A 23,344-nucleotide genomic window follows, 5' to 3' on the forward strand; every position below is an offset into this window, starting at 1 on the left:
TGGGAAATAAACATGGCATGAAGGAATAGGCACAGAAAAAATTATGCAGCTCGTAATCCTGTCAATTTCATTTAAGGTAAAGATGTACAGATGTTTCACAGTAATGCTTCACAACATGAATGTGGATAAGTTTTACATCAAAAAAAAATTCTCAAGGTAATTGTCCCCTCCAAAGTGTGTCATCTTGAAAGGTAGCATGCCTTTACATTGAAGCGAGACGAATGGTGAGCTTGTAAAGATAGAGACGTTTGAATAATTCTTCAATTGCAAGCTCACCGTTCGTCTTGCTTTGATGCAAAGGCACGGCTACTTTTCAAGATGGAACTGTGAAGGGGACTATTATATAACTATCTCAATTTTCCTTGGGAATTTGGACAAAAACTAATTTAATTTTTTAGTGGGACCACTGGGAATGAAGAGGAATAATTTCCATGATATTCTTTGGCACATGCCCTTGAAAACTTTGTGTTTATGACAATGTCATAGAAATGATTTTGATAGACATCCACAAAAACTCTGTTTCGTTGTGAAAGAAAAGCATACAATTTGTGCGTGTCATTGAGAAGTGCTGTAATGGGAATGAATGTAAAGCACACTTTTATGTCAATTAGGGTTCTGTTATTTTCACCTAAGCTAGAGAATATATGTATGATTAATACATTTTCATTTAATTCGATTTCCTTTGCTTGATTTTTGGAATAATACCATTATTCTATAGCAAAGCTAAGTTTGATTTTCATACAATCCTTGTTAATCTTATTAATCTGTTTATTTTTCCAATAAACGAGAAAAAAAACAGTTCCTTCTGTGAACACATTCGATATTTTGTATCAGGCATTTCGAAGAAAACAAGTCCAAAAATAAATATTCCACTGAAATAAATCTCAATTATCTGCTTGACAAGCTCGAAGTGCCAATAGTTTCAACAAGACGAATAATGGAATATGTATAACAGCGTATCCAAATGATCTCGTTCCTTCGAGTTTCTGGCAAAGGAAAACCTTGAAAGCCACTAGCAAAGCGACAGAACATGAGCTCCACAAAGTTCTGAGAGCTGCAATTTTCTTTTCCCCAACCATTAAAAGCCTTATGAATACAATCGAGGAGAAATACGCCACACATCCGTCGCAAATGAAGAGGGGAATGAAGACTGTCCACCATGACATGGAGTTTTGTTGTTCAGTTTTGATAGCAAGTAATATCGAAAATACGAATAAAGAAACGATGTGAAGCCATATTTCGAATATTGAAAGTCCAAGCCAGGTCTTTAACTCCTTGATAGTTAGAATCATAGCGATATCTAGAGTCGTAGAACAGATGTTTTGATATTTTTACGAGTTTGAATGCGTTTAATGTCTTCCTGTTTGATCCGCCATTTTTGCTTCGTAAACCTAACTTGAACAGGATGCTGGGATATATAACACAGGGAACCACCAAAATGTTTTTTAAATTTAATTTGAACATTTCATTAATAAATTGGAAAGAAAGTATTTTTACCCTTATAAATATAGCTTTACTAAAATATTTTAAGTAGCTCACTTTCAGTCTTAATCTCTTTATTTATTTAGTAGAGTGCAAACAATATAACCGTGAAACTTTAGTAATACTAAATAGCATAATTTCATTGAAATCCCATTGTTTTCTATTGTTTAATGAGCACTATTTTGTACTATTTAGTAATTAGTGTTTCACGGATTAATTGTTTGCACTCCACAGAGACGTCCTCTACAGTATGAACAAAAGCGTCAAAAACTTTGTAAATAATCTTTGATGGGTTCCCTGTGGTATAATTTCAAATCACTTTAGAATTTTTAAAACTATAAAGAAACTAATTTAAACGCTTTTGAAGCTCTTTAAGAGAACAGTTGGCAACCTTTAATTTAGTTATCTTTGTTTTCAATCTCATATCAACGGACATAGCAACGAATATTTTGAGTTTTGCACATTATATCTGTGTGGGTTGCCTTTGGTACGATTGAAATCGAGGCTACGAAGGGCGCCATCTTTCAAATCTCGGAGAAGAACTCCCTATAGTTCTGTTATTATTTCAACTTCAAAGGCAATTTTCATACAATTTTGCGCAGCTCTTTTGAATTTCCAGTTATATATGACTTCTATAGGAAGTATGGATTGTAATAGTTAATTAATATGGCGTCTACGAAAGGAAATTTCGCGGGCAAGAAGGAATGGATCTCTCCTCACAAGCTGTCGCTTCTCGTGCTCATCAAATCCTTGTGTAGAAAGAATGATGAAGATTATGAGTATTCTGACTGTATTTCTAGATGTAGACATAGTTTGTCGCTTCTACTTCTTGAATTACTCCAGGTATGTGCAGGTTTGGTAGTGTATTTTAAGTTTTAATTGCAGAAAATAAGGGGGGAAAATGGCGCAAAATCTCTTACTGCGGTGATTATGAGTGTGTGTTTGTAGGGAGGAGGGTTATACCACGAATGCAAGCAATAATATCTGTAATAGTATAAAGATAAATAAATCTTTTTATTTATACACGGCAGCCTTTAAGACTATAAGCTTGTGGGGCCGTGCATCCTCCATACACACTGCTTACTACATTGAATGTTCTATACACACAACTGTCACCTCTATGTGGATTTTTATGGAGAAAGCAAAACAGAGAACAACCCTTTAAGAAAGGGAAAAAACAACCAACAAACAAACTCAATAGTCCCCTTCACAGTTCCCTGCGCCATCTTGAAAGATAGCCGTGCCTTTGCATCAAAGCACGACTAACAGTGAGCTTGTAGTGATAGACACCTTTTTAACACCTTGGACATCAAAGCGAGATGAAGCTCACCGTTCATCTCACTTCGATGCAAAGGCACCACTACCCTTCAAAATGGTGCAGGGAACTGTGAAGGGGACTATTCACTTGTTGGTCCTCTGGGTTCGAGCCAGGGACCCTACCTGTTGGACTCAGTTGTAAAAGAAGATGCTTTAGCAGTGCATGCCTCCCATACAAATCAACAAAGAACTACAGTAGCTAGCAACTAGTCCTAAGAATTATAATATTTGTTTAATATTTAAGTCACCTGATGTTGCTTTAAATGAACTTTGTCAAAAACTAAAATATATGGACGTGGAAAGAGAGCTGCATTCTGCTTTATTATACTGGTGAGTACAGTCTGAGTACATTAAACTTGTGCAATATAAGTTTTAATTTATTATTATTTATTATTACAAAACAATGATTTAATTTCCTTTTTATTTATTTTACATTATGGTATTGGTAGTCATTTTGAAGTCTCCTTATAGATAGAGGTTAATGGTAAACATTCAGGGAGCAGAGAGCATAGTTTGAAGTGGTGTGGCTAATCTATTATATCTATTATGGTAGCATGGGTGGCGTATGGGTACCATGGGTGTGAGTGAAAAGTGTCCTCAATTAGTGCGAAAGTGCTAGAACAACTAGACACTTAAATAAAAGTGATTTATTTTATTTATTATCTGGGGGGGGGGGGGGGGGTCAATGGAAATGCCCTCATCCCCCTTGAAAATTTTTGAAACTGAGCCTCTTAGAAATGCAATATCCTGTGTCTCAAAAGCCCTACCCCCTCCCCACCCCCCACTCCTACACCTCCCACTCCTACACCTCCAGGGTGCCTGGACTAAAAGTATATATTTTACATTTCTCTGGAGAACTTAGAGCAATAACCTTATGAAAAGCAGAAAAAAAGAATACATTGAACTCTATTCACATTTAGTGTCATTCTAGGAGTGCCAAACGAAATGCTTATCTTTGATAGTTCATTAGATTGTGTAGTAGTATGCTTCTTATTTTGATTAATAACACAGTCTCCTAATCATAATATTAATAATTATTAGGCTTCAGGAGGTGATGGCCAATGGAGTGTCAAGTATCATTGACTTCTTCCAATCTTTGGATGACTTGCTTTCTGGAAAAGAACCTTCACTACAAAAAACCAGTTTATTTGGTAAGTTGTTGGGCTAGGGTGTCAGTAGGGCGATGGTAGGGTGTCAGTAGGGCGATGGTAGGGTGTCAGTCGGGTGATGGGAGGGTGTCAGTAGGTTGATGGTAGGGTATCAGTAGGTTGATGGTAGGGTGTCAGCAGGTTGATGGTAGGGTATCAGTAGGTTGATGGTAGGGTGTCAGTCGGGTGATGGGAGGGTGTCGGTAGGTTGATGGTAGGGTATCAGTAGGTTGAGGGTAGGGTGTCAGTAGAGCGATGGTAGGGCATGAGTTGGTTGATGGTAGGGCATCAGTTGGTTGATGGTAGGGTGTCAGTAGGTTGATGGCAGGGTGTCCGTCAGGTGATGGTAGGGTATCAGTAGGTTGATGGTAGGGTGTCAGTAGGCTGATGGTAGGATGGTGTCAGTACAGTAGGTTGATGGGAGGGTATCAATAGGTTGATGGTAGGGTGTCAGTAGGTTGATGGGAGGGTATCAGTAGGTTGATGGTAGGGTGTCAATCGGGTGATGGGAGGGTGTCATTGGGTTGTTGGTAGGGTGTCAGTACTGTAGGTTGATGGCAGGGTGTCAATCGGGTGATGGGAGGGTGTTATTGGGTTGTTGGTAGGGTGTCAGTACAGTAGGTTGATGGCAGGGTGTCAATCAGGTGATGGGAGGATGTCATTGGGTTGTTGGTAGGGTGTCAGTAGGGTGATGGGAGGGTGTCAATAGGTTGATGGTAGGGTGTCAGTAGGGTGATGGCAGGGTGTCAGTTGGTTGATGGTAGGGTATCAGTAAGGTGATGGTAGGGTGTCAGTAGGGTTATGGTAGTTGATGGTAGGGTGTCAGTAGGGTGATGATAGAGCATCAGTTGGTTGATGGTAGGGTGTCAATAGGTTGATGGTTGGATGTCAGTAGGTTGATGGTAGGGTGTCATCAGTAGGTTGATGATAGAGCATCAGTTGGTTGATGGTAGGGTGTCAATAGGTTGTTGGCAGGGTATCAGCAGGTTGGTGGTACGGTGTCAGTAGGTTGATGGTACTGGTTGCTTTAATCACAGTTGCTCTCCACTGCTCCTCAGCATCAAAATAATGCACATGTTTCCATCTCATCTAATAAACAGGCCTATTTGTGAGAAAGATGAGCCTCTTGTTCCACAGAATGACCTTCAGCCAGTTGACTTATTTCCAGAAGTTGATGCAAGATTACCTAGATGGCATGAAGTGTCAAGATGAGGATCAGGATGAAAGCATGGATAGCATCAGGAGTTTAGAAACAGAACAAACAATTAATGAGAAAGGGTAGGTTATCACACACTCACAGTATTCAACTTACATAATTATTTCTACCAACTATAAGAGAAATGCATTACCTTGGAGATATTTTAGGTAGATTAAGATTTTTTTGTATACCTCACCTGTAGAGAGTTTATGGTCAAGATGAGTGCATCAAGCAGACAAGTGGAGTTTTTCCTTGAAAAGCAGGTATTCTTTATTTTAGGAAACAATATACAGTAAAATTAAAATTGCCTTGTAATCCTTGTACTACTCTTTATAACAAATACTTTGTAGTTGTTTGTGGAACAAGATTTTAATTCCATTGGGAAAACTGCTGCAACAGTGATTGGTTCGCTCTTGTCTGAGTCAGAGCTATAAATTAAAATGTTAGCCAATAAAACCTTTTATATTTTAATTATTTACTTATATATTTATATACTGAGTAGAACTGCTAATACTTTAAACCATGCCTGCACGGCTTTAACCATTACAGTAACTCTGTATTTATATTATGAATATGAACATAGGCATCTGCTATTCAGTCAAATGAAGGAGCTGCCCTTCCACCTGCAGAGCTACAGAAAAAATTATCTCAGATGCTTGAAAATTCTTCTGATATCACTGAAGCTGTAAGTTGAAAACATAAGAAATATGTTACATGTATATTTTGATTATTAAGTTTAAGAAATCCTTCTTTAATTTTGTTTCCTTTTTTTCTTTTCCCTTTTACTTTATTTAATTTGGTTTACTTTTATTTGCTTTAATAATGAGTTTTTACTTTACTTTCCTTCTCTCCCAACAATTTATTTGCTTGAATACATGTTTATTCATTTTTCAATGATTTTCATTTCCTTGTAAGAGTTACAATCATTTTAGTTCTTTGCAAAGTGTTTCTCTTTGTCATCGCACAGCACTTTGTGAGCTATCTCAACTGCCTTAGATCTGGTGAGTTCAAACAAGCAGTAGATAGTCTGTACCACTACTTTGACCAGCAACAATGGAATGCTACACCACAAGCCAAGGCACCATCTGAAGTTAATGAACTTGAAGATGAAAGGTGTAGAAGATTCAGATATGCTGCTCTGAACCTTGCAGCACTGCACTGCCGATTTGGGCACAGGTATGTACAGTATGTCTAGTTGTTATGATCAGATTGTATACACACAATTGAAGAATCGTTGTCGGGTTCAGAAACATAGAACATAGAAGCTGAGACCGAAATGGCACATGGGAAGTACGTTAATATAATTATAATATAATTATGTCATTTCCCATGTGCCATTTTGGTCTCAGCTCTTATGTTCTATGTTTCTGAACCTGACAACGATTCTTCAATTGAGTGTATTTTATGTTGATTGACACTTGGCTGATTGTTGGCCAATTAGATTGGTTGACTATTCCCTAATCATTGGCCATCTCTTTTACTCTGTTCTGAGAAGTTAGCCATCGTTAAGTCCATTTATAAACAATCACTTTCATTTTGTTTCGCAGGTCCGAAGCACTAGCCGCTCTGAAAGAAGCCATTCAGATAGCACAGGAAACTAATGACCATGTTTGCCTTGAACACTGTCTCGTAAGTCTTGATCTTTACCACATGTAAATTCCATACTTGTTACTGATAAGTAAACTTACTGATTTAGCAACAAGTAATTATTCATACTGCATAATGTCTATGTTGGGAAAGTTTTATATTGCTGTTTTCATTGGTATCTACTGATCAAGACAACAATACTTGTGACATGTTCAAATTAACAATTACACCTGCCACCAAAATGGTCTACAAGTTGATTAGTCCAGACGCTTTACACTCTTCTTTGCCAATCCCCCTTTTTTAAAAACAAAAGTGGAGCAGCAAAGGAGAGGGTACAGCGTCTGGGCTACAGTCAATATGCCCATAAGGCCGAAGGCTGAATGGGCTATTGACTCGTACAGTAGGTCATAAGGGTGAGAGGTCTAATTGATAATTATTATGAGGTCTAGTTGAACTTTCTAACCAACTTAGCAGTAAAATATATGGATACAAAATGTCATGAAATTAGATTGAAATCATGTATAAATTTAATTTTTCGTGTTGTTTTTTGATTTTCAAAACCGGCGCTTTACTCTACTAGTGATCTCTGTCCATCACTTAGAGACTACTAGTACTAAAGCTTAGCTAGTCAGCATGCAGATCAGGATTTATGATAAACTACTGGCATCATGGGTACCCATGGTAGCATGGGTGGCGTTCGCGGCTAATGCGTCATCTTTCACCGCTGTGAGTCCAACGGTCACCACATGTGAATTGAGTTTGTTTGATGTGTTCTCTCCTATGCTACGAGGGTTTTCTCCGGGTTCTCCAGTTTCCTCCCTCCGTAAAAATCAACATGTGAGTTGAGTGTTGTGTGCATAGAACATTGAATGTAATGGTAGTGCGTGTGAGCGAAAAGTGTCCCCAATTAGTGCGAAAGCGCTAGAATGACTAGACACTTATTAAATAAAGTGATTTATTTATTTTTTTATTTATTTATGTCTAGGTTTATACTAATCGGCAATAGACTACTGTTGATCAAACATTCATGTGTCAATTAAATGTAAGATTATGCCAGATAAAACAGCATAGAATATTTAAAAAACATGACGTTTACGTTATTTGGTCTGAAATGAGGAAACTTTATGCCCAGACTGAAGGTGAAATATCAATAACCACATTATTAGGTTTGGCTGTACAGACTGGAGCAGGAGGGCAGCCAACAGGCGACAATACTTCTGGACAGGTTTGTCTCCAGAGCAGCAGAACTCAAACTACCTGTGAGTATATATCTTGACTTCATCCTGTAGTAACTTGATTCAGTGGACCTGTGGACACCTTGAATATTTCTCTAAAATGCAAACCAGTATGTTGTCAACCCTTGTTTTACAGTCGGGACAATCAAACAGTTAAACTGGAGTCTCGTATTTAAGATTTCTTTTGATCACAGTATGTTTGTACTCAATGCCTCATTTTTGAGGGTTTGAAATATAGTAAAAAGTTCAGGAAATAATAAGGAATCTGAAATGTTTTTGAAGTGTTCATTGTCTAAGTGTCCAGTGACACTGTAAAAATAGTTAATTAATAAAAAGCTGAATGTGTATTTCCAGAAATTATTCATACTCCCCCCCCCCCCCCCCCCCTCCCACACACACAGACAAGGAGCAATTTGGAATTTTCGAGGGGTGGGTGGGTGGGGGGAGTGGGGTCAGAGAACAAGTTGAAGAGTTCGTATGGCAGAAATTTGGAATTTCCGGGGGTAAGGGGGAAGGTCTTTAAAAAAATTCCCCCGTGGGAGGGGAGGGGGGGGGTTGTAGTAGAATAATTTCTGGAAGTACACAATGATCGATACGTGTACATATAGAAGAAATTTACTTCTAGTAAGAGGATGTTTTTTGAACCCCATACTAGCCCTACCCTGTATCTCCCAATGTATGACATTTGACTTAATACATGTGTATAATGCAAGGTTTCTCTGGTTAATTCAATTTTCTATTGATTTGCCAGTATCTAACATCACTGAGTATGCTGACACATGCAAGACATGATACGACTATTGGTATCCCACCACCAAAGTGAGTAAAATTAAAATAAATTTCTTGGTATCATCAAACTAAAAGAATTCCTGCATTCTTGGTCTGCATTCCTTATATAGCCTGTACCTGATACTGCTTATGTCTTCATGTAACTGTCCTTTTGACTTTTGATTTTTTCAATTTGCTTCAATTTCAGAGTGTTCCTTGCCATGTTGCACATCAATGTCATTAACTCCCAGAACTCATTACAAGACCTGACAGCTGCGGCGCATGCACAACATGCTTCCATATGGCAGACATATGGAAAATGGTAATCACATGGATCCTATATTATTTTTGCTTTCATTGAAGTCTCAAACTACTGCAGAATTACATCATATGATGTATTGACTGATTGAGACTGCTGTTTGGATGGATGGATGGTTGGATGGAGGGAGGAAAGGAGGGAGGGAGAGATAGAGATGGATGGATAGATGGGATAAATGGGATGGTCAGATGGATGGATAGGATAGAGGGATGAATGATGTTGATGAATGAAATAAATGGGATGGTAAGATAAATGGATGGATAGAATAGACAGATGGGTTAGATTGATGGGATGGTTGGGATAAATGGGATGGTCAGATGGATAGATGGTTAGGATAGAAGGATAAGACAGATCTTATGAGAAGTTCAGAAGGATGGATGGATAGAATAGACAGATTGATGAGATGGATGTGATGGATAGGATAAATGAGATGGACAGATGGATTGTTGGATAGGATGCAGTAGATGGATAAAGATGGATCTTATGGGAAGGTCAGAGGGATGGATGGATGTATGGATCGATGGATGGATAGGATGGATGAATAGATGGGTATAGATGCATGGGTGGAATAGAGAGATGGATAAATTGGATGTATGGATGAGATGGATGGTTGAATGGAAGAAAGGATGGATGAGATGCATGGTCTTAACATACCTTTGATAAATTATACAAAGACTCCTGACCAATGATCCAAGGGTAGGATTAGAATGTTTGATGCTTGAGGCAAGAGTATCTGGTTCTTTATCACTTTCTATCATTTCCCCTAATCATTCTGATATTTCTGCCCATTCAAGTCGCTTTAAATTCATGATAAAAATTTTCATTTCAGCCATGTTGCTAATGTGTTCAGTCAATTACAACTCAATCATAACAACCAAAAACAAAGTGTATTGTCAACCAATGATGAACAAGATAATAAAGATCTACACAATGGAGAAGCTACTTGCCTGTCGTTGTGCAGTCTTGCTAAAATACATGCTGATCAGGTAAGCTATTATAATTATATATTTTTATCACTGTCGCTGTTATCATCCACATGGTCATATTATTATCGCAATCACCATTCAGAATATCATGATTGTAATTCTTGTCATCAGCACCATCATCTTTACCGGCACAATCATCAATAAAGAATGACCTTATCATCACCATCATTATAAACAGTTTGATTATCATTTTCATTAGACATCATAATAATATTCTGTTGAAAATGACTGATTCATCATTACCTGTCCAGTAAAATTGATTGTATATTAGCTGCTACCTTTATTGATTTTTGTTATATTCCCAAAGGGTATGTATCAAGAGGCCTCAGAAATAATTAAGTTCTGTAAAGACCAATTCCCTCAGCCAGTGGCTCTCTCTAAGGTACAGCACACATTAATTAATATACAGATTACTAAACAGTATGATCATGACTTGTACATGTATGATGATAATGAGATAATTTATTTTAGTACAATTACCGAAAAAGATAGTGATAAGCTTATGTTACTTTGTTTTCTACTAGTTTATCCTAAATATGACCCTTGACACTCCATAAAATCAAGCAACATGCTAAATTTCAATTCAATCTTTTGGTTAGCCTTGCTTGACACTTAGATTTATGTAGTACAGTATTAGCCCATGGGTTGTTTAAGGGTTTGCATAATCTTAGACAGGAGTTTTAAAGCCACACCCTGACTTAATGTAATATCAGCCCAGTCCATTCAATCTATGAGTTAGCCATGCCTTGACTTAGATTGATATCAGCCCAGAGGTTGTGTCAGGTTTTCATAAATTGAATGTTTGAGGGATTGAACGATGCTTTAATAATGTTTTATCCCCTTCCTATAGTTGTGGATGAGGACAGAAGCCATCATTGATCATAACATAGCACTACAGAAATGGCAACTAGAAGAAGCAGAAAAAGCTGTCCTAAAGTTGGCAGCATTAGATGAGACAGAGGCTTCTTACAGGTACAAAACACTGAGTACACACTGTAAAGAGCTCTTTTACTCCGACGAAGGACTAGCGTCCGAAACGTCAGTAAGTTTTTTCATCTTTTCACGGTGACGTGTATAATTTACCTTTTCATCATTACTGTTTCATTAGAAACACCGACGCAGCTCACACTAGTTTTTAGCTAGTTATATCTTTTGAGTACACACCGAGTATACTTATGCTTAAAATGCAGAGATACTGTTTATGATTACAAAACAAATGCACCCTTCTTAAAATTGTTTTGAATGAGACATGAAAATACAAAAGAAATGCTACAAATTCCATCTAGAAAAAGTGTGATTTGTTTTGTGTTTCTATGTTAGCCTTGCAACCAAAGGATCCATGGGGCTCATTTTGATGTGTTGTTATGATCTCTTGCCACGAAAAATTAACATGTGAGTTGAGAGAAGAGTGTGGAGTGGTTCACATACTTTGAAACTTTAGATTCTGTGGACACGGCAATGCTCTTCAGTATAAAAACAAAATGAAACCAAACAGATCTGATTCAAATGAAGAATCTCAGCCCAGAGCCTATGGACATCACAATTCATGTAGTGCAAAAAATGCAAAAACATTTAGAACTATGATGTTCCTCGAAATTCTTTAGAAAATTTCTAAGAATTATTGCAGCAGGAAGTTTCAAGCTTTCTTGCAAGAGTGATGTAGCATCTATGAGAGTGATTTTGAAACATTTAAAAAAGCTGTTGACAGTGGTCTACTAGATATGTCAAGTGATTACAATGAACCTCATTATGTTGTGTTGTGTGACAAGTGGCTGCAGTGATTGTCATGATGTTGTGTTGTGTGACAAGCACCTGCAGTGATTGTCATGATGTTGTTTTGTGTGACAAGCACCTGCAGTGATTGTCATGATGTTGTGTTGTGTGACAAGTGGCTGCAGTGATTGTCATGGTGTTGTGTCGTGTGCCAAGCACCTGCAGTGATTGTCATGTTGTGTTGTGTGACAAGTGGCTGCAATGATTGTCATGATGTTGTGTTGTGTGACAAGTGGCTGCAGTGAATGTCATGGTGTTGTGTTGTGTTATATAAACAGATCTGCACTAAATATGATCCATAAAGGCAACACAGCTGAGGCATTTCCACTTCTACAAAAGCTGTTACAAGATTGCCGGTAAGTTCCACTGTATTCATGTCAGTAGGTTGTTGGTAGTTTGTTGGTATAAATCATATTGGTAGATCATTGTTGGTAGGATGATGGTAGGGTGTCAGTAATTTAGTGGTAGGATGTACATCTACTCTTTGATTATATTCTACTCCAATTACACATTTTAAAAACCAACACATTTATTAATCATTGACATGTGTCAGTTTTCTAAAGTACAGCTGGATTAGAATATTAAATTAAGCCTATACATGTAGCCTAGTCTTCTACAGCTGTATTTCAGTTTTGATCCCCAAGCATCATTTGAGATGTATGATTTGCTGTATTTTCTTCCCAATATTATTATTTGTTGCACTGTGGAATAAAAAAATGATTCCCATAATTTTAATTTTAATTTGTATGTAGGAAGAAAACAAAAGTCAATATTGATGAAGGCCAGAAGTCAAAAGCAGAACATCATACAAAGTAACTAACTACATATTAATAATTTATTATTATCATATTTAAAGGACAACTGACCCTCCAAAATGACCCATTTTTAAGAGGAACTACATCATTTGAGAAGTCCAAAAATCCAGTTTTTAAAGGGGATAGAGCATCCATTTTTCTAAAACAATTTTTTGAAAACATCGCATATATCGCTCTGGTGGCCGCCATCTTGCGCTTTTATCGCGGGCTCAGAAAAGTAGCGTAATGACGTCACAACGTCACAAGAGTTCAAGCTTCCAGTTGTTTGCCTGACTTCTTCCTCAGTTTCTTATACGTTTTACTCAATATTTTGCGAAAAAATACAACTTGGTCATCAAATTAAAGGCATGTCAGAATCCAATTCTTCTTCCGAAGGCTCGGACAGCTCGGGAGACGATTTCGCTCAAGAATTTTTCGGAATGGACGACGAATTTGGTTTACGGCCATATCAGTTTGAACCAGAAATAGAAATCTCCTCAGATGAAGAGTTCAGAGAAGGATCTGACAGTGACATTATTGAAGACGATGAACAAGAGAACAATCGACTTACAAATTCAGATTGGTAAGTCGTACTTCTGTCTTATCACAAAACTGAACTACATATCCATTTTATATAAAATCGTATCTTGCCACTCGTGTTCTTGCAATCTGTTCTTTAGATATTGGTATGCATGAATCCAGTTTGCGACCAAAAGCAATACCAACTTTCGCAATTTTAATTAAAAATATGTTTAAAAACATCGCTTGATAGTCAATAAGTTATATACTGCAGGATATAGATACAGGGATATAGTTGTGTCACAAGTTGTGTATGTATATTCTCACTTGGGACAATCGTTGATAATGTTCAAAGATACTAAGAATTGTTTTATTTCTGTTAAATAGGTGTACCTGTGGTAGCTGCCAAATTATGGATTCAATATCTGAATGCATTTGTTGCCAAGAAATCGAAAAAGTGGTTGCAACATGCCAGTCTGTTGTTGAAGATGGAGATGCTGATGAACCACCACCATGCATTACTCAACATCCTGGATTCTTACCTGTTTGTGCCAATAAGTATGTTCTTCGAACCGCATGGGCTCAGTACAGACACATTGCATATAGGCAACTAGCAAGATGGTGCTGGGGAGTTCTTGGAAAGGAAGTTCGGGTTGTTCTGCCCTCTTGTGCTGTCATGTGCATCAGAGCACACTTCCCTCCCCCTGGACTAGAGGAGGACTTTGAATTTGAAGGTTTTCACTATGCAGATGATTAGCTTGGCCTAAAGTTACATGGAGTTATTATATACATTTTATTTATTCCTTACTTCATTTCATATACACAGAGTGGATTTTTTTCTATCAGGATTTCTGAATTGATAAATTGAAAAGGAAAACATGGAAAGGCTGAGACCAAAATGTATAAGAGTAGTCATGAATTTATTTTTAGATGAAGTACATATAGAAAGTTGTTTATATAAATGTTTTGTAGGTTTTGCATATTTTATTATTTAAAAACAACTACACCTAGACAAAATGTCCAGCTGAATAGAGAACCTAGTGTACAAAGCACTAGTGGACAAAATCATGAGCTAACCAAGCAAATTTTGCAGTTATACTAGACATGGATAACCAATATTTCCTGGGCACCAATTTGTCTGAAAACAAGGCTAGTCAGTATTGTTTATAAAGAATTTGCCTTGAAGTAGCATGCTATAATGGATTCAAAAATTGTGCTAAATGAAAAAAAATATTCTCTTGGTGATAGAATCCCACCCCATCTTAGAATCTCGGTACTGACTAGTCTCATTGTCAGACAAATTGGCACTAGGAAATCTTGGCATCCAGGCTTGTCAGCCATTTATGGCTCATATATTTTTTTCCCAGGCAAATAGGCCCTTTGCAGCTCAGTAATCATGTGCTGATTAATTCACTGAGAGCAAATGAATGAACATCTTGATTCCCATGAGTGAAAGCGAAAGTCACTATTCAGCTGGAATTTTTTCTATACTACATTCATACTGGGAGAGACCCCATATATAATGGAGCGTAGATAGTTAAAGAAAAGACCTCTTTTAAGATTTCATTTAAAAGTCAATCGTTTCCTAAGTGGTAATGATATTTTAATAAAATTTTCATCTGAACATCTAAAAACTGCAAACTTATCTACCACTTTAATCAGGTCCCCTTCACATTAATTACATATTTTGTTTATAGCAGTTTTACTTGGGTCTGTCATGTACCTTCCCATTTGTAGAAGCATTGTAATTATTACCAGTAATGAACACAACTGTTCAAAGATGAGGGGGATTGGGACGACAGGCTTACTTGACAGTTCTTTCAAAACAGCTATTCACTAGAGTACAATCACTAAAAGAGTGCCAATGATGCTTTGCATTATTTTCTACTAGATAGTGTTAATTAAAAATAGGAAATGGTTAGAATTGGCATCACTTAACACTACACATTTTAGTGTTTGTAGTCTCTACTACATTCCATTTAAATTAATTACCTAGAAAATCTTGACCGGTGTCGTTCAATCAATTCCTGTTTGTCTGGGGCAGGAACACTAGCAATGTTTCTTGGTAATTCAACCTCTTCAATTGGGTCAACCCCTGCAGCCTCCATGCCACCCTCACAAATTTCAAGTACTTTCAGTTGTAGCTCAGGGAGGAAAGCATAGCTTTTTCTTTGTAAGACTGGCTTAACAACCCAGCGCTTGTGCATCTTAGGGAAGCACTTGCGATAACGAGCTTCTCCACTCCTTGGGCCTTTTTGAACAATTGCTTGAATTCTAGCTGTATTGAAATTGTTGTCAATGGCAGCAAGTTGAGTACGAGCAACCATTCCCTTGTAAGAGAAGTGCTCTCTTTTTGAGCAATACTTCAGCATCATCGAATGATAAACTTCAAGCCCTCCTGTGTGACAAAAGTCGGTCAATCTTGCCAAGTTGAAGGACAACCTCTTCTAGGGCCACATGAGCTGGTGACCCCGGCTTGATCCAGTGTGTGGTGCGCACTTGTCTGTGGGTTAGGGGAGGATGGGCACACTTTTTGAATACCTCTGCATCCTTCCAGGAATGCTTGTTCACGCAATGGTGAACAACAGATTTCCACTTCTCTCTCAAAAGTTGTACATCCCCATTACATGTAGCAGCACACCACCAAAGATGGTTTGAAATGGATTGTATCCAGGGTGCCAGCTCTTGGTTTTTCTTCAATTTTGCTTTCTTGTTCAGCTTTTTTACAATTGACTTGGAAAGATGCCACACATCATACTGGTGTTTGATGTGGCTAAAATCTTTTGCCATAGTGCTGGTGATGGATGTGTGTCTGTCAGTTGTGATACATTTTATACTGACCGTGTCTTCTAAAGTGTTCAAACACCTTAGAAACCCCTCTTTCTCCATAGCATTGGAGCTGGTTACTTCAGAGACTTGAACAATGCTGAAGGTGGCAATTTTCCCTGTGCTTGTCTCCATCATAGTATATGTGCCATATTTAGCACTATGACCAGGACTGTCACTTCGGCCATCACCATTGAGATTTACTATGTCCTTATTTGACAGCTCTTCAATTACAGCAGCCTCCTCTCTCTTCCAAGCATCATTAACAACAGGAAATAGGTAACGTTCCTGATGTCTGTAAAAGACCCTCTCACTCAGAAATTTTAGGCCAAGACAGGATGCAAAGTTTTGAAGTCTGGTAAAAGTATTACCAGTAAATAATATTGATGAGGAAATCAACAAGTTCCCAATAGCTAAGCGATTTAACATTGGCTGTGAGTACCATGTCAAAGCATGATGTTTCATACATGTAGTTGTCACAATAAGTAGGCTGCCTTGACATACAAAGTTGACATCAGCGACAGGTGCTCCACAGCTTCTACAAAACTTGAATAACTGCTGCAAACAAGAGTTAAATACCAAATATTTAGGTTCTTTGATATGGTTTTCAAGAGTTTTATTGCAGTCTTTGTTTTCTGGCTCTAATTCACTGTCCGTTGTTGAAACTGTCTCTTGCGATGAAACAATGAAACCATCATCATCGTCACTTAGTGGGAGTCCCTCTTCCTCTGAAAACAAAGACTTTTCTGACTTTTGTGGAGACACTGTTGGCATTGACTTTACTGGTGAGGGGTGATAGCTAGTACTGTAGCTGTGGTCGTGGAAGCTCACACTGAGTATTTCATCTCTACTGATGTTTGGTGAAGGGGAGGGATTGTAAACTGTTGTTGTGTCGGCATCTTTATAGTATCCAGGCTCTGTCTGAGTTGATGCAGTGGATGTTACAACATATCTACAACCAAGGCAACACTGAACACCAATCTCCTTACAAAGTGGTTCAGGAGAGAACTCTGGTGTTTCCATACTTGGTGGATCTTCACACGAGGGATTTATTGTGGCACATAGCTGCTCCACATTCTTTGAAAATACAAAAATAAACAATGTTTTCAACAATACTATAAACCATTCTTCGAGGCCTACTTTACCTTAAATAATACAAAATAAACATATTAACCAACAATGCTATAAATTATTCTTCCGGGGTCATTTATCCAAGCAAATTTGGAATATTACGGCAACATTGTTATGGTTTACGAATAAATATCAAATGTAAACTAAACACGTGCAAATAACCATTTTGAAAATTTCAAGTATCGATCAAATATTACTAGCTATACTTATGATTTTAAGCAACATTTCATCTATGAAAGCATAAATAGCTAATGATTGATGACTCGCTTCGGTATGCATTAATAAGTCTTTTTCATGAGTGATTATTTCGAAAAACAATGTAAACTATGTTATGTATAAATGACATGTTATCTCACCTCTTCGTTTTGTTTGCGTTTGAGCCGGTTCTCTGATGTAGCTCTTCTTTTAGCTGGCTTGCAAAAATTGAATACTGACGGAACAGCATCGCTCTTTAATCTCCTCTTCCTTTTTATCCCGGTTAACTGCTCCATCAGATCCACTTCAAAGCATGAATCCTCGAAGTGATCGCTGCAAACGTAGCAGTTCTTCAAAGGCGGCAGGTTCTCTCTCTTTATCCGCGCTATCCATGCCTTCTGAAGAGCTATTTTGTTAGGAATTTTGTGGTAGCTAACAGACTCAGTTTTGGAAGAATGGTTGGTGCATTCTGGCACACAACAATGAACCATCTGGATTAAGAAACTTACTCTAACTTAGACTATTAAAAGATCGACTAGCACTCGAAATATACAAACTCAACAAGTTTGGAATGCAAGCTTCACGTTGTGACGTCACGGCATTAATGCGGTAATTTATTGCGGGCTCAAATATGGCGCTCTTCTATTGGTATTTTTCGCGAATTGATTATTTCTTTTCGGCGACATAGAAGCTGTATCAGAGTTCAAAGTTGAATTTATGTGATCTATGTACGTTGTAGTTTTATATGAAAAACGGCAATTTTTGGGGTCAGTTGTCCTTTAATATAAATATTTATTATTATAAGTGCATTTGATAATTAATTTTGAAATCACATGCACTCATCTGGTTAAGTGTAAGCAAATCCTGTAAATCTGATTCATAAAAATTAGATGGTGCGATTCATGTTTCCATTCATTGATTTTGAATCATTGGTTGCATCATTGCAATTGAACTAGTTGCATGAAAAGCCGTTAAAATTGTTGTAATCCCTACCCTTGGCTTGGGTAACATCAACCTTGAATTAACAATCAGTCACTCATCTGGAGCTATATCAAGACCATAAAGTTTATTTAATTAATGAATTATTTAATAGGCTCTTTGTTTTTTTCTATCTTTCTTAGTAGTGATTGTAAGTTTGTACATCTTTTATTTCAGTGTTTTGCTTGCTCTGTGTAAACTATATACAGTGTCAGGGAATCCCCTTTCTGCCATGCTTCATCTCCTTGACTGCCTCACTCTTGCTTGTTCACACTACTTGGAAGAGAGTGATACTTTTTTATATCTTTTATTTCAGTGTTTTGCTTGCTTTGTGTAAACTATATACAGTGTCAGGGAATCCCCTTGCTGCCATGCCTCATCTCCTTGACTGCCTCACTCTTGCTTGTTCACATTACTTGGACCACACGGCTGCTTTGGCCTCTTTGTGTATTGGACACCTTCAGGTCAGTATAATATATTTTTTATATATATATATATATATATATATATATATATATATTGATATTGTATTCCGATCAAGCTACTTTTAAGAGGCATAAAATGTGCCTCAGTCAAAGCTGATGTACATGTAGCAGTAGTGCACTTGACTCTCATAAATGTGCCTCAGTCAAAGCTGATGTACATGTAGCAGTAGTGCACTTGACTCTCATAAATGTGCCTCAGTCAAAGCTGTTGTACATGTAGCAGTAGTGCACTTGACTCTTATGTCTGGGTCTCCCTGAGTTTGTTGGGTCTCTCCTTATTGATTTGATTTGGGTTAGGGTTAGGGTTTGGATTAGGGTTTCAGTATGTTATAATAAATAATAAATAAATAATAATCCACTTTTATGTCATTCTCTTGATTGTTGTTATTTTTCTTTTTTCTGTGGTCCTGCTCAAAACAATAATTTATTTAGCATAGCTATAGGATTGGGCAGTAAAATATGCATATTACATGATTCTTGCATAAAGATATGTAATTATCTAAATCATTATTTGTCTGCAGCTTCTTTTAGGTTTACCAGCCAAAGCACTTGTTCTTGTCAAGACTAGCATGGTACATCTTCTATCGCATGGTAAATAACAATATTTTACTACCTTTACTGATGCAATGATAATATGAATTGATTTATAAATTGATAGGTTGATTTTGGAATGTAAAAAATACCTAACTTCTTCTTGAAGCAACATTTACCCATTTCAGGCCATGTGTCTTTCCCTAGAGAATTTTTGTAGTTGTATTCATACTCATGTGTCTTCTCATGCACAACCTGGCATTAAACAAAGAAATGATACTCTAGGGAATAATTCCTGGTTTGTAATGGGTAAACATTACACTGCAAGACAAATTACTTATAGTTCTATTAATTAAAAGAGCATACCATATGTCCATGAAAAACTTTGTAACAAATAGCACAAATGTGCACAAATTATTAAGTTCAGTAGACCTCAGTGGATCGTAGACCTACAATACTTTGCACTAATTTGTACGATTTTGTTAGTTAACTTTTTCACTGATACATGGTATACACTCTAAGATTTCTATTAAGTCTAAGTTCAGTAGACCTCAGTAGACTGTAGACCTACAAGACTTTGCACTAATTTGTACAATTTTGTTAGTTAACTTTTTCACGGATACATGGTATGCACTCTACACAGAGCTTCTCAATTAATCAGTAAACAATTGAAATGACATTTTTAATATTCCTATTATCTGACCAGGTTCCCTGTACATTCAGTGCTGTGCTCAATTCCTTCTTGTACAGTGTCAACTTGCTGTGTCATTGGCTTCTAACTCCTCCACAATCAGAAAACAAGGTACATGATGGTTAGTTTTCATGTTGGTCTGGAGCCATCTTATTGTCATGAAAATGGCCTCCAGCTGTAGTCGTGAAGATGACCGCTTAGGTCAAAAGCTCAACCATAATTGTTCAATTTAGGGTTTCAAGAAACAAACTTTAATGCAAATTATTTTAAACTCAACCCACAAACAGACTTATTTGGCCTTATTTTGGAGCTTGAGGTCAAAGGTTCAATCCTTAGAATCTCCTTATCTGTTTAGGAAAATGCTTGTACTAGAACGCACACTGATAACTAGACTGACCAGAAAAGTGTACCACTAGTCAAATTAATAGCCTCCTCTACAGGCATCTCCTAAGATTTTAACACAGGGATCCCAAAGGAGAATATATGGTGTAGGCTGCAGAGGAGGCTATCAAAATAAGTGTTATAACAATTTTTCCATTCTGATTAATTGGGAGCGCATGCTTTAGGAGAGAACACAGCACTCAAGCGTGCACTTACAGTAGCATCATTGCTATCTAAAATAATGGTTTTTGTAAATTGTATTTCATAAAAGAAATACATATATAAAAAAAAGCTTGCTGTGCTGTGTGGAGGAGTGTCAAGACACTCGAGAAATGTCTAGAAGCACTCTCACACATGTCATGCTTCTCCCAACACCTCTCTCCTGTTCTGTCAACCCCACATGCTTTATAACTACACACAGCACGTGCACACGTTTTCCAAATCTTCATTATTTTCGTGGATGTTATTTCTCGACAGCTCTTCTACCTACAGTACCAACTCATTGTGAACCCTGGTTGGGAAAATGCTAGTACTAGAATACACCGACATCGCCCATCTAGATTAATCACAGTGTATTTGGATTAACATTTCAGCTCTTCTATCTACGCTACCAACTTTGGACAGTGTTCTCACTGGATTTAGAAAGCTTGAAGCAATGCATAAAGTAAGAGATGTCCTTTATCAACAGGTATGAACATGACTATTGGTATAGTAAGTGTACTTTATCAAATAATCAAAAATGATATATAATAAATAGATAATATTTATTATTTATTATTATTATTATTTATCAATATTATTTCAATCATTTCTTTTACAAAAAATAGAACTACTTTTTGGCTTATTTTTGTCAGTTTAACGTAAACAAGGGTACCTAAACAAATCCTTTCTTGTATAAATTCTGTCTTGTAAATTATTTTATAATGTTTTGTAAAGGCTCAAATGTATGATGAACTTGGGTACATGGATGCAAGAAACAGGTGTGCAACAGAATGTTGCCAGATTCTCAAGGAACAGAGCAAGTATTCCTACTCCTCATCAATGTCTTGTTTCTAGCTAAGCAATATATAAATTAAAACAGCTTTTTTTTTTAAGAAAAAAGAAGGGGTCTTATTTGTTTTTAAAATCTGTGATAGTTTACAGTAGTGTTGACAGTCTTACAGTTCCTTTTAAAGCAGGCTGTGTAGATAGGGTCAGCACACACAAGCTCTGTTCACTATCATAAAAGGCAATATTTTTTGCTCAGCAAAATATAAATTATCAGCATGATAAAAAACTGCAATAAAACTTGCTACTCATAACAAACAAATAATGAGTCTGTACTGCAGCAATTGCAAAATATTCCAGTTTCAAGTTCTCTATCGTTCAAGGTTAGCCACAATTTTGGGCCAAATGTTCATGTTTTCCAGTGAAGGCCAATTGTAAATTGCTTTGCCAGGACAGGAAAAAGTCATTTTCCATCTTCACCATTGCCAACTTTCGGCATTTTTATCCCCATTGACCACAGCACTGGATCACTGGTGTCAATCGTCACTGCAGTGCTTCCTTCAGCCCAGGTATTGGAGGTGCTGATCATGGATGAGAAACTTAGACTCTCATGATCTAGGTTCCACTTCAAGCCTGTAGTAGTAATGGATTTGCATGGTTGACCCAGTGGAATGGTTCCACACCAGTCACCCTCAAGACCAGAATCCACGCGAATTGTATGCTTGCCTGGAGAATAAATAGTACATATAATTCTCATACTCATTAATAATTCATGAGGAAACAAGCCAATCAATGGGCTATTTTTGGGTCACATGATGTTACTTGAAACCTGGTAAAGTCATGAGAAAGGACTGAATTCAGTGTGTAGTAACTAGAACAAAATTAATTCAGTCCTAGGACTGAATTAATTTTTTGTTCCAGTTACTCCAAGTCAAATAATAATGAGCATGAGAAGTCATTTCAAAGCCTCCAATATTGGACTGGACAGGATTTCAAGTCCATGCAATTAATTGCTTGGACTTGAAGTCCTGTCCAGTCCTCATTGTCGGCTTTGAAATATTACTTATTATACATTTTGCTCGCTACCTCACTTCTCATTGGCCAAGAGCCCTCAGCCCATCATTGATTATAGTTTCTCAATATCATATATGTATTATCCATAGGTTTGCCTGCAGATAATAGATTTATCATGTCAAGTTGACTCAAGGTCACAATGAAGATTGAAATACTTTTCTATTTCTTTGAAATAGCAAAAGTTTACAATTTGAATAAATGTTCTCTTTTTTGTCACATTCAAAAAGCTGCACCAAATTTAATCCTCACCTGGTTGAAGAAGGATATTAATCGAGTCATCAATAATTAAAAACACATTCTTATCCGTCATTTCCGCAGCTAAATACAATGTATGAAAATTAGCAAATGTGTGATCCATCCGAGATTCCATCACTCCTCCAAGCACCACAATGACATCATATTCTGCATTAGGCTTAGATGTTAAGTATTTTAAACCCTTGGTAAAGTCCGTATGATCCTGATCAGGCGTGTGGATAATCTCAACTCCTTTATCCTTGAAGAATTCAAGAACTTCTTTTCTCGCAGAATCAAAATCCCCTGTGATCGAATCAGGAAGGAATTCCTGATTTTGCTGGATTAACGAATACAAATGATTTGCAGAGCCATCAACAGCAATCTTTACAGCTGCATTCCTCCATAGCACATCAAGCTTCTTTTCCAATACTTCTAAGGGACAATTCAATATCAGTAAAGCGATTTTTTCTTTAATATTCGCAGAAGAAAGACTCTTCAAGGGTTCCATCATGTGCTGGGCCTGTCGTTCATGCCAAAATCAATCGACTTCCGGCCTAATGTATCCAACCAATAGGAAATCGTCTTATAGACACAGGTAGCCCAAGCTTGGTTTCTGTGGTGTCAGGATTTTTTCACCCACCAGTAAGAAATAAATACTGGGGGGGGGGGGGGGGGATCCTTAAAACGGGCTAAATTCAAAAAATA

General features: G+C 37.2%; 3 protein-coding genes, 1 long non-coding RNA gene and 1 pseudogene across 5 annotated transcripts; 2 read left to right on the top strand and 3 right to left on the bottom strand.

Moving 5' to 3' along the window:
* Nucleotides 1-1,604: 1,604 nt before the first annotated feature.
* On the top strand, nucleotides 1,605-21,419 carry LOC116307856 (anaphase-promoting complex subunit 5). The gene is made up of 21 exons (XM_031718176.2): nucleotides 1,605-2,325; nucleotides 3,044-3,129; nucleotides 3,841-3,950; nucleotides 5,048-5,225; nucleotides 5,348-5,408; nucleotides 5,729-5,830; nucleotides 6,113-6,321; nucleotides 6,693-6,774; nucleotides 7,899-7,991; nucleotides 8,719-8,786; nucleotides 8,944-9,057; nucleotides 9,884-10,040; nucleotides 10,348-10,422; nucleotides 10,891-11,012; nucleotides 12,092-12,169; nucleotides 12,566-12,625; nucleotides 18,573-18,720; nucleotides 19,263-19,332; nucleotides 19,979-20,074; nucleotides 20,938-21,032; nucleotides 21,281-21,419. The coding sequence occupies exons 1-21, from the start codon at nucleotides 2,149-2,151 to the stop codon at nucleotides 21,398-21,400; spliced, it is 2,301 nt and encodes a 766-aa protein (XP_031574036.2). The 5' UTR covers nucleotides 1,605-2,148; the 3' UTR covers nucleotides 21,401-21,419.
* Nucleotides 12,325-12,855, bottom strand: LOC148904491 (uncharacterized). The gene is made up of 2 exons (XR_016118803.1): nucleotides 12,680-12,855; nucleotides 12,325-12,514 (listed from the first exon to the last, which is right to left on the bottom strand). It is a non-coding gene; the product is annotated as an uncharacterized LOC148904491 (long non-coding RNA).
* LOC148904492 (uncharacterized) lies at nucleotides 12,856-14,760 on the top strand. Its single transcript, XM_089024672.1, has 2 exons — nucleotides 12,856-13,190; nucleotides 13,514-14,760. Exons 1-2 carry the CDS (start codon nucleotides 12,976-12,978, stop codon nucleotides 13,881-13,883), a joined length of 585 nt encoding a protein of 194 aa, XP_088880798.1. The 5' UTR covers nucleotides 12,856-12,975; the 3' UTR covers nucleotides 13,884-14,760.
* On the bottom strand, nucleotides 14,708-18,009 carry LOC148904493 (uncharacterized; annotated as a pseudogene). Its single transcript, XR_016118802.1, has 2 exons — nucleotides 17,440-18,009; nucleotides 14,708-17,029 (listed from the first exon to the last, which is right to left on the bottom strand). The product of XR_016118802.1 is annotated as an uncharacterized LOC148904493 (transcript).
* On the bottom strand, nucleotides 21,095-23,195 carry LOC116307858 (thiamine pyrophosphokinase 1). The gene is made up of 2 exons (XM_031718177.2): nucleotides 22,655-23,195; nucleotides 21,095-22,057 (listed from the first exon to the last, which is right to left on the bottom strand). The coding sequence occupies exons 1-2, from the start codon at nucleotides 23,148-23,150 to the stop codon at nucleotides 21,795-21,797; spliced, it is 759 nt and encodes a 252-aa protein (XP_031574037.1). The 5' UTR covers nucleotides 23,151-23,195; the 3' UTR covers nucleotides 21,095-21,794.
* Between the last annotated feature and the right edge of the window lie 149 nt (nucleotides 23,196-23,344).

The sequence above is a fragment of the Actinia tenebrosa genome, unplaced genomic scaffold (genome assembly GCF_029948245.1).
Source record: "Actinia tenebrosa isolate PJP-AT-01 unplaced genomic scaffold, QUT_ActTen_1.0 PGA_scaffold9__36_contigs__length_13948895, whole genome shotgun sequence".
Taxonomy (NCBI): domain Eukaryota; kingdom Metazoa; phylum Cnidaria; class Anthozoa; order Actiniaria; family Actiniidae; genus Actinia; species Actinia tenebrosa.